We start from the raw sequence: 18,383 nt of genomic DNA, 5'->3' as shown, positions 1-18,383 counted from the left end.
CAGGGTGCTTTCTCCTGTACAGGGGTAAACAGTTTTTTGCCATAGAGGCTGAGGAGGGGGTTTGTTACATTTCTATTTGCATTAAAGTGTACTTTTGACTGCTGTGAGTACAGAGCAACAAGAACAGCAGGACTGAGCGATCAGTTTGAGGATGGTAAGGCCTCAGAGTTCCTTATATGATCTGTCCAGCTGTGCTTGTCCTTAGTCATGTTTTGATTTTCAAGCAAGCTTATAGGGTGAATATTGGTAAGCGAACAAAATGGCTGCCTAAACAGTGTTTTGATGACAGCAGCCCTTTAAAGAAGCACTCTGGGAAAAATGACTCTTAACCCTTGCAATGGGGCTACCTCCGCACTGCAAGGCTTGAGTGCTCATTTTCGTTTAGGGTGTACAATAACAAACTTGTACTCATCTAAACCTTGCAGCTGGCTGGCTGTTGGAGCGCTCACTTTAGACTGTCCCACAGCATCCTCACGTCCAATACAGTGTATAGAACATGATGACTCAAGGATCATTAGACCGCTGGAGAGGAAGAGGCCCGAGGGACCTGTCTGACAACCAGCTGGCTGTGTGGTTCAAGCGAGTACAACTTTCTTTTATTTTGCACTTTAAACGAAAACGAGCACGTAACCCTTGCAGTATGGGTGTAGCCCTATTGCAAAGTTTAGGAATAATTTTTCACAGAGTTCTACTTTAATGATCATTCCTACTTACCTGAGTGATAGCAAAGAAAAAAAAAAAGGAAATCAGGCACCTTAGTAGTTAAGTCATACATAGCACTGACTTTGACATGATCAACCTTCCAGCTCAAATATAAGAAATGTAATTAGAGAAAAAAATGTAACAAAGTTTTTTGTCATTCCTCCTCAAACGAAGCGGTCAGATAAAAGCTTGACCTGTATAACAACAAGCAGCACAATCATTTCCCCCTTTCTCTCTCTGGTTTTGGCTATTCTGTTCCATTGCAATTAAAGTGATTTTAGTATTTAATTTTTGCATGTAAAAAATTATATTTCTAAGAGGTCAGAACCCTTCAAATAATTTCAGTGCCTGTGCACTTTATTTTCCCGATCACGCCGTTTCAGCTCTTCTTTGAAGCAGTAAGAACAGAAATTGTCAGTCTCAGGGCGTCCGTAGAAAGAGCAGTTCTCTTTCTTACACCTGCTCTGGTGGAGTGAGTATATAGGACAGCCTGTACTCCTGCCTCTGCTGTTTTTATCATTGTTCAACCACGTTTGAGGAGACTCCTCATCAGCGTACTCTAAGCAGTCTCTAATGTCAGTAGAGTTAAAACCATTTGTGTATGTTTGAGATTTATGATCTGTTGGTTTTTCATATGAAAGGGATTCCACGGTGTTCACTGTGCGGATGCCCGATAACCGAGCTGGGCTGTAGCTTTGAGAAGACAATGAACGATTCTGCTGGGGATATGTTGCGCACGTTTTTAAAGAGCCAACCACTGGCTTGTAAGGATCATCTTGGAAGCTTGATGACTTGGAGCTGACATCATGTAGATGGATAACACTTTGCCTTTGGACTGGTGGTGTATGGCTATAATGAGCAGATACTGGTATGGGACCGCTTTTCTTAGCACCATTGCTGGGTGAGGGATAGGAAGCAGGCGTGGGGCTAGATCGATCCTTTAATTTTAGAACTAGTGGTGTGGTATGGCTTTGAGGCAAGACTGGGGATGCCCTGTCCTGAGGAGATGTGTCCAGCTTTTCTTTGACAAATCCCTCCTGGTCTAGTTTCCTACAAGATGACCCATTTAGGACAGCTTTCTTTTCAGCTTCCTTCCTCTTCTGCTCCTGCTCAGCATTAAACCGTTCCTGGGCACTGGTCAAATAAAAACCAATCATCTCCTCATGAAACTGATGCCGGTGACTGGTAAGGAGGAGGCCTGCAAAGATAAACTTGCGCTCCCCTTGCATGGCAGCTCTCAATATATTAAGGCTGAGTTTAACATCTGTGCTATACTTCCAAGGGTCGGACTTATTATCTAATAGCGATTTATTTGTGAGTTTTTCAACGGGAGAGATGCTAGCTTTATCTGTGGGAGATGGAGTTGTTTTTTCTGAAGGTGATGTGCTAGCAGACTGACCGGATTCTTCTTTGCTTCCTTTTCGAGATTTTGACTTCTTGGATTTTTCAGTGGACTCTCCATTTTTTCCATTGCCTGAATTAGCTCTATTAATCTTTCCATGCACCAGGCCGCCAAGACCCCCCATGTTCTTCTTAAGCTTTATGCCTAATGTTTTGCTGAGACTTCCCAGTTTGTTTGCCACAGAATCAGTTCTATTTTTTTCCTTCTCCTTCCTTTGTTTTTCCTTTTCTTTCTCTTTCCCATTTTTGCCATTGTTGACATTGGAATTGCTACAGACCGACTCACGATCCGAGTCAACAGAGTCAGCCAGCGATTGTACGTCTTCTCCTGCAGATGCTGTTGGAGATTCTGGTTGGGCCAAAGGAGCCTACAATTACAGTAATAAAAAGATATTAGCATGGCCAAACACTGGCTAATTTTTCTTTCTTGACAGTATTAAACATTTATTTTATTTGGAATCTGAAGAAAGATGTAAATTGCCTAACTGAAGAAATCTAAATATTCACTGCACTGCCAAGTGGGGTATTGGAGCGCACCACTAACGGCACCATTGCCAGATTGTGGACCATTTCCATTGACAGAGAGACCATTTCCGTTGGAGAGAACCAGATTTTAAAAATCAACTCCTGAGCTGTCTCCTTGATTGGGTACCTGAGAGGTAAGGTGACCTACTGGTGGGTTCCTTTATAATATGAAAATGTGAGTACTTTTATTCTTTTAAGTGTTGTATGTCAATTCACCTGATTTTTTTTAGGAGTTCTAACAAGAAATAAATAAATAGTGCAATGCGCCGGCATTAGCACATCAGCACTGTGTCTGGGAACACACACCAGGAGCTGTGCATTGTAGTGCAGGTGCTGCTGTGAATGCAGCCTAAATGGACTTCCTGACGGACAAGGAGTGAGTGACCATTCTGTCTGGACCGTGATTTGGACCTCTGCTCTGTGAAAATTGTACTCACTGTACCTACTTGAATTTGAATTAACTACCCTTGCTGTACAGAGAATGAAGTTATTAAAACTCCACTTATACCCAAGAGCTTCAGTTTGCTGTAGTTTTAATAAAGATCCCAGAAAACCAGGGAGCCTTGGTATGTAAATACTGACCACCTCCTGCTCCCCTGCCGCACAGCATTATGATGGATAGACTTGCAGACCAATAATGAAGTGTGGAAGATGGAAGGCCAGAGCTGGCAATCATGGGAGGTGGTCTTTGAATTGATACCAAAGCACCCCAGTTGTATGGGGTTTCTGGAAACTCAACAGGAAATTTACGTATACGAGCAACAAACTGTTACATCTATTAGAATTATCACAACTTAGCACAGCAAGTCCAGTAGAAGATATGTAGTAAGAGACTCTGGAAGTCTACCTAAAGTCACCCATAGATATATAACTAAATCCAGGTGATGACTGTCAGATTGAAAAATATGTTATGTCTGTGTCACATCTGTTGGTCAACTAATTAGGGAACGAATCAATAGACCGGCTGGATTTTCTTGGTCAATCCTTACGTTACCCCGAAAGTAAAACAACAAGCCAACTGTTTCTATGTATTGAGAAAAAAAAAGAAAAAATGCCCTTACCTTGTCAATAAAATATACTAGAACATTGAAATACATCAAACTAATAAACAAACTATTTAAAAATGAAGGATCCTCTTTAAGAAGACTTATGGAAGGAACAGCAAAGGAACTTGTATTGGGAAAATAAATCAGTGGAGGTTTACCCGTGTCTCAGAGGGTATGCGTATCCAGGTTACATTCATGTAGCTGTGCAGAAGGTTCAGTTTAGCCTCCAGGGACAGAATCAAACTATTGAAAGAATAACAAAGAACCAGTAGGGAATATCATACAAATGACAGCATGGTATAAAACATTTAACATATAAAAAAAAAACTAAAAAAAAAACGTATAGCAAGATGTTGTAATAACAATGTTGCTGATTTATGAAGAGCAGACCGAAACCTGACAGGTTGCTATGGGCAACTGTCCCTATTTGCTAATTTTCATTATTTATGCAGAGACACTGATATGTATGTAAAAACAAAAATCAAAGGAATGTTTCAAATGTAATTTTTTTAAACTTTTAAATCGTTATTTAAAAAAAAAGAAAATCGGTATCTATATGTAAATTGTCATATCTGATATTGTATCTACATTGGCGGCACAAAAGAAAGCTTCTGATTTGTCCATCAGCCATTGTCCCCAAAGTCTACTCACGAACAGAATCACTTCTAGAATACAGTATATTCTTTCCCAACGGGCTCCTGAAAAATCTACCCTTAATTAGCCATTTCATTTGTAACATAACAGCACTTCATTATATAAATTAACCTTTAATTTTGCTTAACGGATACCTTACCTCTATATAAAATGGTACACTGCACAGAATACTAGTGATGAAATGTTTGGGGTTGGTTTCCTGCATGTGCATGCAGATATTGTAGAAATGCTCTTCAATCTTGACACATAATTGTGTTCACTCCCTCTGGGCCAGAAAATGATTGTGGCCAATGTTGGATTAATTTCCCAGTTCAATAAGTAACTGGGTGGTTGCAGTTATACTATAATTAACCATATGTGCATATTTCTTTCTGTCAGCAGTGTCTGTACAAAAGAATGGTTCATGCAATTGCTAATATTCTGCTCCTTGAAGCTTATCCTTGTATGTGATATTGATTAATATCAACAGTAAGTTGGCAGTGCCTGTGCACAAGTTTTTTGTTTTTGTTTAAAATAAATGAACAATGACCAATTACCTGGCCAGTTTAATGTTGTCATTATCATCCTTTCCCCATTCCCAGTCCTTTCCAGGATCAACAGCAAAGTGCAAAGGGAGAAGCCTGTGTTCAGAGTCTGTCAATGGAATAACCGCTGCAATTAACAAGAAAAAATAAAGATTTTTTTTTTAAAGCAAATATGACTTATTGTAAGAATATCAAGATATGTGACTCTATAACGCCATAAAACATGAATAATTCACCAGTTGCTTGAATAACAGTGATCTTGTATCCAAGGAGGGTTATCAAAGGTGAGTGTCACCCACCGGAGTTATTTGCTTTCTTTCTTGCAGGTAAAACGAAGCCAATTAAATGCAGTTTAAAGCAGACCTGTTAAGGGGAAACCTAAACTAATCTAACATAAATGCTGAGAATTCTTACCTAGCCCCGTCCCCCACGCCCACAATGCTTGGGCCTGGCTACATGTCACTTAGACTCTGAGCACTGCTTCAAGGAATGGGAACAAGGTGTATTTTTGGAGACTTCGGTGGCACTGTCAGAAGATCTCTCAACAAGAAATTAAAATAGGTTGGGTCACTCAACCCACTTGCATACAACCCACTTAATTTAATAATAAATAATATACTCGGCAAAGTACACGTCCTTTGGTGAATAAACTCCTAAGCCTATATTACTGGCAGCATTAACAGATGTAGAAAAATGAATTGGAGCTGAAACAAGGAGGCATATGGAACCCTCACAGTTACCAAGCTTCATTTTTGCATTTGCCCAGACATATTCTTTAGTAAAGTAAATCTTTATTTTTCTAAATCAGTATAAAGTAGCACCTGAAATGTAATGAAGGGTTCCTCAGCTGCCTACACATACCTTTACCCAGTGCCTCCAGAACTCAGCAAAGTTCCTTATGGTATAGGGCAACCTGGTTTGCTAATCTGGACTTTTGCTGAGAAAGCTGAGAGCAACTCCCTATTGGGTCCTTAAGTGATGGACACCTTCAATGAGTCACATGAGTTGGGGAGGCCTGCCCCTGGATTTTCTAGGCAAGAGGCTATCATATCAGAGCAGTATAGTTCTGGAGGATCAACAAACATATATTTAGACACCTGAGTGCACAAGCATTACATCCCAGATACTACTTTACACTGGTTTACAAAAATTAAGAGTTTCTCATGAGAAATTAATTTCAATAAATGCACCTTCAACTATAAAGAAAATCGGCTACATTATAATACACATAAAAATTATACAGTAATACCTTGGTTTACAAGTAACTTGGTTTGAGAGCTTTTTGCAAGACAAGCAAACATTTCTGAAAAAGTTTGCCTTGATATACAAGCAATGTCTTGCAATAAGAGCAAAATTTTGTAGAAAAGCGCCCCCCGAATAAGGCTGTAGCAGTGCGAGCGATGAGTCTGTTTAACGACAATGCAATGTCACATTGGATAGATTCCTTGTTAAGGTTTCACGAAATGAAAAAGATTCCATTGAGTCAAGAGATAACAGTGATTCCGTTAGTGATTCTGTTAGTGATAGTGAAAGTTGTCCTACACAATAATCCTCCTCTCTCTTGTCCCCCTCACACCAGCCACAAAGGTACCGGTAATTGGGTTGTTTTTCTTTATATTTTGTACAGTATTATATTACAGTACAGTATTGTAATGAGTTTTAAATGAATATTTTTGGGTTGTGGAACGAATCATCTGAATTTCCATTATTTCCTATGGGGAAGTTCGCTTTGATATACAAGCGCTTTGGATTACAAGCATGCTTCCGGAACGAATTATGCTCTTAAACCAAGGTATTACTGTATTTGCATTTTCATATTTAATATTATTTACATGACACATTTAATTTAGTTTACAAATAAAAATAGTGAAGAATGAAAATCCTGGTGTCCAACATACAGTCGGGCAAAAAAGTAGATGTAGCTTGCTTCACTCCTTAACGGAATTCTGTAATAACTACAGGTGGGTGCTTGTTGTGACCACGGTTGGCGCCGTGAACAGTATGCATATTCAAAGGATGTCACCAGCACACCAATCTATTTGTGTTCAGCAAATGTCCATTTTAATGACACAAATTGCCATTCAATTGTATGTACTTTCGGGGCCTCACAGGGTCCCCTTCATCAGGCTCATGGGCTTCAGAATGAGTCTTATTGTGTGACCCTCAGAAGCCCTGAAGAAAGTATTAAGTGTTTCCTTACCTAGGTGCTCACACAAGCCTGCGGAGCCAAATTGTTTAGACTGGATTCCAGCCGTTGAAAAGCTTGCTTTTTTTCTTTCATATTAACCACTTAAAGACCGGGGTGTTAAACCCCCTTCCTGTTCAGTCCATTTTTCAGTATTTAGTGCTGCGGTACTTTGACTGATATTTATTCACACATGCAAAGCTGTACTGAAACAGATCTTATACGTTTTTTTGGGGACAGATAGAGCTTTATTTTTGTGGTATTTAATCACCACTGGGGTTTTTAATTTTTTACTATATTAAATAAAAAAGTAAAAAAATTTAAAAAAAAACAAAAACTGTTTCCCTATATTAAATGATGAAACAGTTATTATTACCCAATTTTTTGGTAAAATATAAAAGACGTTGTCACGTCGGGTAAATAGACACCAACATGTCAAGCCTTAAAATTGTGCACACCCGCGAAACTACAATACCCCAAATTGGCCATAGGCGAAGCTTTAAAAGCTTTTATCGCTCATCACTTTAGTGTTATCAGTGATTAACGGCCCTAAAATTATTGCTCACACTCCAACATTCGTGGCGATATGTATCATGTGCAGCGCAATTGTCGGTTTCGAGCGTTGGTGCACCCAACGCGTAGTTACGTTTATATGTGCGTATACGTGGGGGACTTAAACATTTTTTTTTGTAACTCTTTTTTTCACTTAATGCTATTGCTACCACATAGCGGACTAACGATCCCCCTATGTGATAGCACAGGCACACTGACAGGTCCTCTTTATGGAGACATTAGGCGTCTCTAAGGCCCCTAATGTCACCTGGGGACCCACAAAGAAGCTGATGAAGCATAGATCTGCTTCACCAGCTTCTTCTGTGGCTAATTGCAGCCAAAGTAATGACAGCTGAATGCGGAAGTGATGTAAAACACATCACTTCCGCATTCAGACATTGGAGAGATCAGCAAGGAGGTAGATGCTGTACTCCCTCCCATCTTCCTGCTGACACCCGCAGGAGTCAGTCCCGGGCCCGCAGAAGGGACAGCGGAGCCCGGGATGGAAGGTGAGGGGGCTGGAGAGGAGGGGGGAGGGGGCGGCGCTGCAGGAGGGGGAGGCGCACATTGCAGGGCAGCACATACAAGCGATCGGACGGCTGTAGAGCCACCGATTACTTGCAGAAAAAAGCCCTATATTTACCGCACCCCGCTGATAGTAGCTTGCCTTTCGTCCGTTTTTTTTTTACAACGGGTGGACGGCAAGTGGTTAACTTACCTTTTTCTGTGCTGTCCATCACTTTTCTCTTTTTATGTCTTGTTCTCCTCCTATCTTTTATAATGTGATAAAGTGTGGCACAAATAATTTTTAAAAGGGTTGTAAGATGCACACATGTCAAAACATTAATATGTAAAGGAACTGTGATAGCAGATATCTCTAGCAGTCTCATGTAATGTGTCTCCAGTCCATAACTGTCTCCTGAAACATGTCCTTAGAACAACTCCTATAGCATTTTTGCAGTCTCTGACCATTTCCTGGAGTGTGCTAGCAGCCCCTGACCGTCTCTTGTTGTATGTCTGCAGTCTGACAGTTTTCTGTAGCATTACATTTAATGAATATTATGTGTTGCCCCATGGCGATGTCCAGGACCACATTCCAAGAAAATTGAACACCACTGTGTTAATCATAAAAACCTATACACTGATCAACTATAACATTATGACCACTGAGAGGGGAAGTGAAGAACATTGATTATCTCATTACAGTGGCATGAAGTCGGTGGGAAATATTAGTCAGCAAATCAACATTTTGTTCCTGAAGTTGATGTGTTGGAAGCCGAAAAAATGGGCAAACGTAAGGATTTGAGCGACTTTGACAAAGGCCAAATTATGATGGCTAGACGACTGGGTCAGAGAAACTGAAAAACTGCAGCTCCTCTGGGATGTTTCCGGTCTGCAGTGGTCAGGACCTACCAAAAGGTCCAAGGAAAGAAAATCAGTGAACGAGCAACAGGGTCATGGGCGGCCAAGGCTCACTGATGCATGTAGGGTGCGAAGGCTGGCCTGTGTAGTCCGATGCAATAGAAAAGCTACTGTAGCTCAATTTTCTGAAAAAGTTAAGGCTGGCACTGATAGAAAGACGTCTGAACACACAGTGCATCACAGTTTGCTGCTTATGGCACCATGTTGACCTGTGTCCACTGCCAAATTCACCTGCAATGGACACGTGAGCATCAGAACTGTACCACGGAGCAATGGAAGAAGGTAGCCTTGTCTGACGAATCATGTTTTCTTTTACATTATGTAGATGGCCGCGTGTGTGTCACTTACCTGGGGAAGAGATGGTACCAAGATGCACTATGGAAAGAAGGCAGAAACAGTGTGATGCTTTGGGCAATGATTTGCTGGTAAACCTCGAGTCCTGCCATTTATGTGCATGCTACTTTAACACGTACCAACTACCTAAATATTGCTGCTTACCAAGTATGCCCCTTCATGAAAACGGTATTCCCTGATGGCAGTGGCCTCTTTCAGCAGGATAATGTGCACTGCCACACTACAAAAATTGTTCAAGAATGGTTTGAGGAACACAACAATAAGTTAGAGGTGTTGACTTCAAATTCTCCAGATCTCATTTCAATTGAGTATCTGTGAGATGTGCTGGAAAAACAAGTCCAATCCATGGAGGCCGCACCTCACAACTTACAGGACTTAAATGATCTGCTACTGACCGCTTGGTGTCAGATACCACAGCATATCTTAAGAGGTCTAGTGGAGTCCATGCCTTGATGGGTCAGGGCTGTTTTGGTGGTCATAATGTTATGGCTGATCAGTGTATAATGTCACTTATGTTAAAACTTTTATCCTTTACTTAATACTAAAATTAGCGGTCTGAAAAATCTTGACTTTTGCTGCACTAATAAATATGTTCCATAAGATGGCAGCAGAGGACATGGCATTGCTCAGCACTTGTTATTTGTCTCCATAACAAATCCATCACTATAGAGAATGCTCTGTGCTGACAATCACTGTGGCTGCTGACTCAAGTGGGGAATGCAAATTCTCCATGGTATGTCCCAGGTGCAACAATAAATACTAGAATCTTCCATTGCCTTGTTTTACACTAATTAAAGTTATGGTTTTGCCAGCTCAATCATTTCCTATCATCTAATGGTTTTAAAACACATCTTTAGCTCAAAATTAACATAAAATAACAATACAAAGCCACAACATTAAAATGTGCATGATACTTTTAGATGGCCGAATGCACTGTAACTGTAACAGAACCCTTTCGATGTTGGCTACAAATAGACTATTTTACATTTAGAAATACTTAACCTCTTTTTGACTGCACAAACAGATCTGTCAATAATAACAATAGGTGTATGCAGTCAGAAGTCTAAGAGCTAGGGTCTTGACTTGTAATTTCAGTCCATGGGTGGTACTTTGACCATTTCCTGTTCTTACTAGTAGAATAAAAGCACCCCCTCCCAGAGGTAGTTTTTTTCAGTTGTTTCTCCAACCTCCAGAAGTACTACTTTGACCCTCCAACTGTGGTGAAAGTACAAAGCCCATAAGGTACATAAGACACAAATTCCATTAAACAGCCACAGGTATTCCAGAGGCGGATACATTTGTACTTTCACCACAGCTGGAGGGCTGAATTTTGGCTACCCCTGCTCTGAAATGAAAATAATCAGTTATTGGGTCGTTTATAGCAACACTTAGCAGTGTTAGTTTCCTTGACTAATCATTTTTTCGTCAACAACACTTTTTCAGAGACTAAAACGAAATAAAAACGAAATTATGATGACTAAAACTATAAGGAAAATATATTGACATTTTAGTCGACTAAAACTAGACTAAAATGTTAGGGAGAGACCTGGGAAGAGATCCAATCAGAACTAATCTCTTTTGACTTCCAGTTCCGATTCCATCCTGAATGGACGGATCATAGGTAATATGTGCAATGGCATTACAGCCAATATCGTTTCCCATTTTAATATTTTAGAGTTGCGCTTCTGTTTGAAATAATGAAGAATGCCATATGCAAGTTATTATAATCAATCCATATATAATTACTGGTCCTTTGCTGAAAATACTCAATACTATTGTTTCTATATAAGACTTAGTTTAATCTAATTTTAAGATAAATGAAGACAAGTTATATAGTTACATCTGTGTCTGTTTTGCATGTTCAAACCTTAATACCATAAGTATTAACAAGTTAACAGAAGTTTACTCCAGGAGTATATAATGAGATTGGAAATTCTAGAGATATTCTTAAATTACACTTTAACTAAACCCACTAGAATTGAGTAGACTAAACCTACTGTAGATTTAGTCGACTAAAATCTTAACTATGACCACAACTAAATGTCATTTTAGTAAAAAGACCAAAACTAAATCGAAATAGCTGTCAAAATGAATACTGACACTTAGACATGAAATCTTTCCAAGGAATGGGTCACCTTCTCTCTCATATAAACCTTTTATATTTAGTTTTGGATAAAATGGGGAAGGGTTAGACCCTCTGCCAAGTTTTTTTTGCTTTCTGCATTATCATTGGAAAGAGTTATACGCTCTGTTTGTACTGGTGCCCATTGTCACCAAGAAAAAAAGTGAGAGGAAATGAAAGTTAATTGGCAGTTATATATGGTTATTCATTGTTTGATTTATAATATTCACTTTAATTAGCGCTGTTTATTTGTAATATTTATGAGAGGAAATGAAAACGTTTAAGGCTTGTTCACACCAAATGCCGAGCAGATCCGCTCAGGTTTCTGCACACGCAGTGCAGTGGGTTTACCGCGTTTTTGCTGCGTTTTTTGCTGCGTTCCGGGCCGTTTTTTGGTTAAAAAAATAAAATATATATATATTTTTTTAGTTTAATATGGGCTTTCAGTGCGTTCCAGGCATTGGCATGCATTTTTTATGCGTTTGCAGATCCAGAGCAGGTAAAATAGGGCCTGCTGCAGTTTTTTCACCAGCTCTGGAACTGCACACTGCGATGTGAACTGGAGCAAAAAATACCATTGGACGCAGTTTTGATCCGGTCTGCAACTGCTCTGCAACTGCTCCGCGCTTGGTGTGAACAAGGCCTAAGAGTTGTCCCCAGAACAAGAGGTAAGATGAAATCTTCCAATAGGTGCACCAGTTCTAGAGACAACCGTCTAAGAGAAGAACTCTTACCCTTTGGAAGATTTCCTCTAATGTCCTGTTGAACTTTGGGGACATGAAGTAAAAGGGAAATTTACTAAATGGTACACACACAGCAAAGAGGAACCTGGCAGAGGGTTTAACCCTTTTCTACTCTGCCCAAAACTATGAGTTTGTGTGTGTGTGTGTGTGAGTATATGAGTATGTGAGTGGAGAGGCTGAAAGGAACAGTTTACCCAATTTGTGTCAGTAAATGCTTACCCTACTCTGACCCAAAGTGAGTGAACTGTAAGTACATAGTGCACTATTCATCCAAAAACATGGAAGTTGTAAGACAGTAACAATGAAGACCTATCTGGATCAGGGACGTGCGGTCAGGGGAGGCAGAGCCTCACCTAGTATGGAGGAAAAAGCTGTCAGCTTCAGGTCTGAAGCTGACAGCTTTTTCTCCATTTAGAGCAGCTTGTAACAGGTTACACAGCAGGGAAAGCCTCCCCGCTGTGTAACCTGTCATGGACGGAGCGCTGCCTGCTTATTACAGGCAGCGCTGCATCCAGCTTTTAACAGCTAATTTAGGTTACACAGCAGCGGGCTTCCCCACTGCTTGTGTAACCTAACACTAACATAGTGAAGCCAGAGCGTCAACAGCCTCTACTTGCTGTTAGAGGCTTGAGCTCTGTGGATGGTTTGGACCAATGGCATAGCGCCAATGGCGTAAGCTGTCCAATAAAAAAATTTTAAAAAAGAAAACACAGAGGACATCGATCTCGATGCCTCATCAGTGACGAGCAAGTGAGGGACAGGGAGGCTCCTCCCTGTCTCCCTCCTCCACACAGCTCGGTGACCAGATTGGGGGCGGGCGTGCAGGGGAAAATACCTCACTTAGCGAGGACTCCACTGCACGTCAGTGATCTGGAATGAACGGGTTGTAATCTAGAACTTTTACTATATAACAAAATGTATTACTGACAGTCAGCAACATATGTGGGTGACTCTGTGGCACCCCCTGCAGCACTGTCTATCTTGGTTAGCAATAAATCTAACTCTGCTTCTACTATTAGGCTATCTTAGTCCCTAAACAAAGCATAATACCATCCCTGCAGTTAGCTTACCAATGGCCATGTATTCAGAGCACTTCAGCATTATGCATTAAGGGACTGCAAGATGCAAGAACATTTTCCTGGATACAGCAGTGGCCTGTGTGACACCTGTTCATACATTGCTATATGCTTCTAGTTTTTAATTTCTAGCTTGAAATCCTCACTGTGTGGCATCTTAGATGGGTGTATTTCAGCAGAGGATTATATGTCAAAGAGAATTAATCTTCATAGCTAATAATATTTCAGAATGTGTACCCAAGGTGGGATTATATTTTCATATTGCTGAGCTGATTCATATAAATTACCAACTAGAATACATCTGAGATAACCAAAATAGAGATCGAGTCATATGAAATCCATGCATTACCATACTGAAACAACATCTTGAGTCAGTGAGTTTTAGAGCACTCTGATGCATGCATGGCTTTATTTGAATAATCTCAATGGGATCTGTGTCTGAAAAGGACAGCTTGAAACAGTGCAGTGAACTATTCTAGCTGAAAGCTCATGTGGGCGGGCTATCTGACAAGTGACAGGCGCCAATTAGAATTTACGTCTCCCCTTGAATGCATAAGAACTTAAAAGAATAATGCCACCTCAAGTGATTATTTTTTCAGTGGGCTAGACATTTAGCACAAAACTACAGAGTACAGAATATACCTCATTAGCTTTGATTTAAAAACAAAGAACCCGCAGCATGTTTTTTATTTAATTTACAAATTATTCTTCATGTTTTATAATATAAAAAGTATCCATAAATCATAGGGCCCCTGCCTAGCATAGCTAGGTATGGGGACAGTTAACACAAAGGGGTCTATTTATAAACAATTCACAGAGCCATTAGCCCCTTGAATCTATGTGAATGTTTATTCTGTGCAAATGGATGCAGTCAAATCTGCAAGAAAGGGCCTGTGTCCACGGACTTTGGGCTTGTGCCGATGACAACAGTTTGAGAAGCTTCTGATATTCAGAATTCATTAACGTACAGTAGTGCCACAAGCAGGGTGCCAGAGGTGCAGCCCGCACCCTGGTGACACCATTGGAGGGGTGACCCCAAAATGACAGTCATTTTGGGGTCACCCCCCTCTAAAAAGTCGAGCACTCGGTCATGGACAGAGAACCCGACAGTGTCAGGAGAGAGGAGGGGACCCGGCGGCATACCTCATCCCGCTGGGTGAACGTCCCCTCCTCTCTCTCCCGGCGTCCATAACAAAGATGGCCACTGGCAGGCGTCAATTAGATGGCTGCACGTGCGCGATTACGTCATGGTGGGGTGTCACCCGGCCTCTGCTCCGGGTGACACCCGGCCTCAGGACAACCCTGTTAACGGGTACTTTTCACCTCTTTCTGGCCTGCTTGAAGCAGGTTTTGTATTGCCATAGACTTGTATGGGAATCCAATCCCCACTTAAAGAAAACAAAAGCCTGTTGACACAGGACATAATGGTGTTTCCTGTGGCAGTAGATCTGCAGCTAACGATTATTTTCAAAATCGATTAGTTAGCCTATTATTACGTTCGATTAATCGGTTAAATCGGATAAAAAAATAAAATAATTTTTTTTAAAAATGGCTCCAGTGATGGGACTACTATTTTGTATTGAGATTGTAGTCCATCACAGGAGCAAGCTTGGAGAGATGATAGTAAATAAGAAAAAATAAAGTGTGCTGAAAAGTGTAAAGTGTGAAAAGTGTAAAACTATTGTGCAATATAGTGAAATGAAAAATTTAAAATTATACAGCAATGAATGCAGAATGGTACCGGCTACAGAGGACTACAAAACCCAGCAATAGTACATTATAGCTGGCGGTATTCTGCATTGCGCTGTATAATGTACTATTGCTGTGTTTTGTAGTTCACTATATCTGGTGGTATTCGGCATTGCACCACTGTATAATGTATTATTGCTGGGATTTGTAGTCCTCTATACAGTGCAATGCAGAATACCACCAGCTATATAGGAATACAACAAATCCCAGCAATACATTATATATACAGTGTATAATGTATTGCTGGGATTTGTATTCCTCTGTATAATATACAGCATAATGTACAATCAGCTATAGTGATGCGGGCGGGTCTGGCATCGGCGAGCGTGAGGTGGGGAGGAGGTGTGGCTCGCAGCAGGTGTGGAGCCGTGAACAGGGCCAACTAATCGGAAGCCGATTAATCGATGATTTAAAAAGTTGACAACTTTTTCAATAATCGATTTTAAATCGATTTAGTCGATTAGTTGTTGCAGCCCTATGTGGCAGCCAGGTTTTATCTGACACTGTTCTAATGTAGGACAGTAAAAAAGGATTAATGGGCACAACCTGTGCATTATCTTGCTAATATAAAACAGCTACTGTAGACCCCATAAAATACACCAAAGTGCCCAAAGAGTAAACAAGTAGCCAAACATGTATAAAACAGCCATGCAGAGTCGAAAACTGGTATCTAAATAATGAAAAAAGTAATTATTTATGAGCTGGTTAATTAGGTTACTTTTAGAAGGACCACTCTGTGTAATTAAACATATAACACATAATGCATGTATTCATTCTAAAACATTCAGTACAGAATCACTAGAACATAACATTCAATGATCCAAGCATCATTCAGGCTACAGACTGCAGTCAGTGCCTACTTCTTCAGTGAGGTATAACTGGAGTATGATTATTGTTGGTAATCTTTTCCAATCAGTACAACCGTTCAATAAATGTTTTTTTTTTCTTGCTCATAGCAATTTACAGGAACAAACACATTTCATCTGCAAAGTATCGCCCCAATAGGCGATGCTAGCTAAAACATCACCTAGGATACTGGCTTCTTTCTGCTTCCTGAAGGTGCCAGTGACGTCACTGTGTCTGACCACTGCCTCCCAGGAAAACTGGGTGCTCAAAATCCTGTGAGAATGTGCTCTTGCACTGTGTAGATAAATCCATGGGCCTTAGACTTAACTGGCATAAGTCTACTGAGACTGAGGGAAAACACCAACATGGCAAAGATCCACTGTTCCTTTTCAAAGGACTGCTCTTCATTAGGCACAGGAGCTTTTGAAGATCGGGGAGCAGGATTGCCAATAAGGTAGGCACATAGTTTAGGTGATTCATTTACTGTTAGGCATGATTAACAGTTGAAATGTATGTAAACGCCAACAATGAACTTTCTTTTTTTACTCCATTTTGCTCTATTAAACGTGTTTTGTTATATCTGTTGGAAAAGTGCCAGAAAGCCAGAGCAGCCCCATGTCCTGTGCACTTTCAAGTGTTATCCCAAGCAGTTATCAATCATACCAAATTCAGTTCTATAGACTACAGAACCCTTTTCCCACTATGCTTTTCAGATGAGGAAATTCTGCAGTCCTAACACACTTCCTTTCCAAGGGTGACAATGCTGCTGCTCCATAGAAACAGCACAGTGAGTGAGTACTGTTATATAGCAGGGCAATGAGGGAAACACACTTAAAAAAATTAATGCAGCTACCACAAATAAGGACTAGTAAGCTGCAATCTATTACATTTTTTGTTCTTACGATACGATTTATGGTATGCTTAGGGTTAAGCTGGGTTGCGGGTTTCATTTTAAGTGTTAGGTTAAGGGTTGAGTCTAAGGAGAGGAACAGGGTCAAGTGTTAAGTTTAGGTTAAAAGTTAGGCTGCGTTTTAAAGAAAATAATATAAGTTTCTAGTTTTTTTTAACCTGACGTTATTTTTTTTTACTAGAAAATATTGTTCCTAAAAATAAAAATGTAATACAAGGAGCATCCATATCAGTATGACTCTATGATGTCATACAACATATAGTTTTCTAAAGAGAAAGCAATAGTCGTATGCAATATTTCATTATTTACCAGAAACGAAATGAGCTTTGCACATAATAAATATATACAAAACCTTTCACAGTCGCTTCTAGGGTAGGATCATTTAAAGTGTTTCCAAAGCCAAAACAATTTTTAGAATGTGGAAATGTTGTGAGGTGTTAATTGCAGTGTCCCGCTAGGGAGCATCACTCCTGATTTGCCCTATCGTCAAACCAGGTGCAAGATTTTTTTTTCGGCCAATCAGGAAGCCGGGTCATTACTCGCCACTTGGCTAGCTGATTGCCCGGGAAGGTGGCTTGATGCTGGTTGGCTAGGAAGCTGGCTTCCAGCCAATCAGCCTCGAGCTTGCTGTTAGGCAGGCTCGATGCTAATTGGCTGGGAAGCCGGTTTTCCGGCCAATCAGCATCGAACCGGCCAAGCATTAAGTCTGTTTCCTAGGAAATTAGGAAGCCGGACGGCGTGTCATTAACTGCTACCCGATTGCCCGGGAAGCTGGCTCCATGCCAGCAAAAACAACAGTATCAGTACTCTGTATCGGCGAGCACCGACAGCAAAGTATCGGTACTCGATACCGAAAATCTGGTATCGGTGCATCCCTAGTAATAATCTTTTGTTGTTCTGATGGCCGATTGTTGTTCTGATGGCTGATTGGTTATTGTGGACTACATTTTGCTCACTATCATTGCTCTATACACAGGCTCACTTAAAGTTGAACTCCAGGGAAATGAAAGAACTACCCTTGAAAAGGGACTCCATCCACATAGCAATAGAATGCTTGCTTTTGCCTGGGGTACAATAAAAACCACATTAATTTACCAGAGCCACTGTTTCCTCAGTCTCCTCCTCTCCCAGCGACCAGTTCCCCAAAGGCCTCTCTTTGGCCCTACATCTGCCAGATGCACTCTAACATCATCACGTACAATATGGTACCAACAGGCCTGCATTGTAGATGCATTACCTGGAGCATTGGAGGAAGGGGAAAACACTGGCTGCTGGGGTAGCAAGGGATAAGATATGTAAATGTGCTTTTAATGGAAGCCTAGTCAAAAATTAACTGGAGCTCAGCTTTAAGTCTATACAACATATAGAATGCCAGATATAAGCTAAACATTTAGTCCACACACGGCAACTGTGTGTCAGCTGGTATCAGTCGCAGTTCAAAACATTTCTAGTAAAAAACAACTTCAAAATGACAGATTCTTTCAAATTCTAACCAATCTTGACATATTGCAAATATAATGGTAAACAAGCATTACTTCCCGGGAGCCTTAAAAGCCTGTCACCAGCAACTTT

The 18,383-nt window shown here is 40.6% G+C and overlaps 1 protein-coding gene across 2 annotated transcripts in view; it reads right to left on the bottom strand.

The window, feature by feature from the left end:
- Positions 1 to 1,043: 1,043 nt before the first annotated feature.
- Positions 1,044 to 18,383, bottom strand: part of OTUD7A (OTU deubiquitinase 7A) — a 117,968-nt gene continuing 100,628 nt past the window's right edge. For both annotated transcript variants that reach the window (XM_018552276.1, XM_018552277.1), the window contains 3 exons: positions 4,865 to 4,979; positions 3,833 to 3,917; positions 1,044 to 2,471 (listed from right to left, as the gene is read on the bottom strand). In XM_018552276.1, coding sequence (XP_018407778.1) covers positions 1,044 to 2,471; positions 3,833 to 3,917; positions 4,865 to 4,979 — 1,628 coding nt within the window. The remainder of the gene's footprint in view (positions 2,472 to 3,832; positions 3,918 to 4,864; positions 4,980 to 18,383) is intronic.

The sequence above is a fragment of the Nanorana parkeri genome, unplaced genomic scaffold, assembly GCF_000935625.1.
Source record: "Nanorana parkeri isolate BGI_ZX_2015 unplaced genomic scaffold, ASM93562v1 scaffold82, whole genome shotgun sequence".
NCBI classification, from domain to species: domain Eukaryota; kingdom Metazoa; phylum Chordata; class Amphibia; order Anura; family Dicroglossidae; genus Nanorana; species Nanorana parkeri.
Note: the sequence above shows the minus strand (reverse complement) of the source record. Positions and strands in the feature narration are given on the sequence as shown.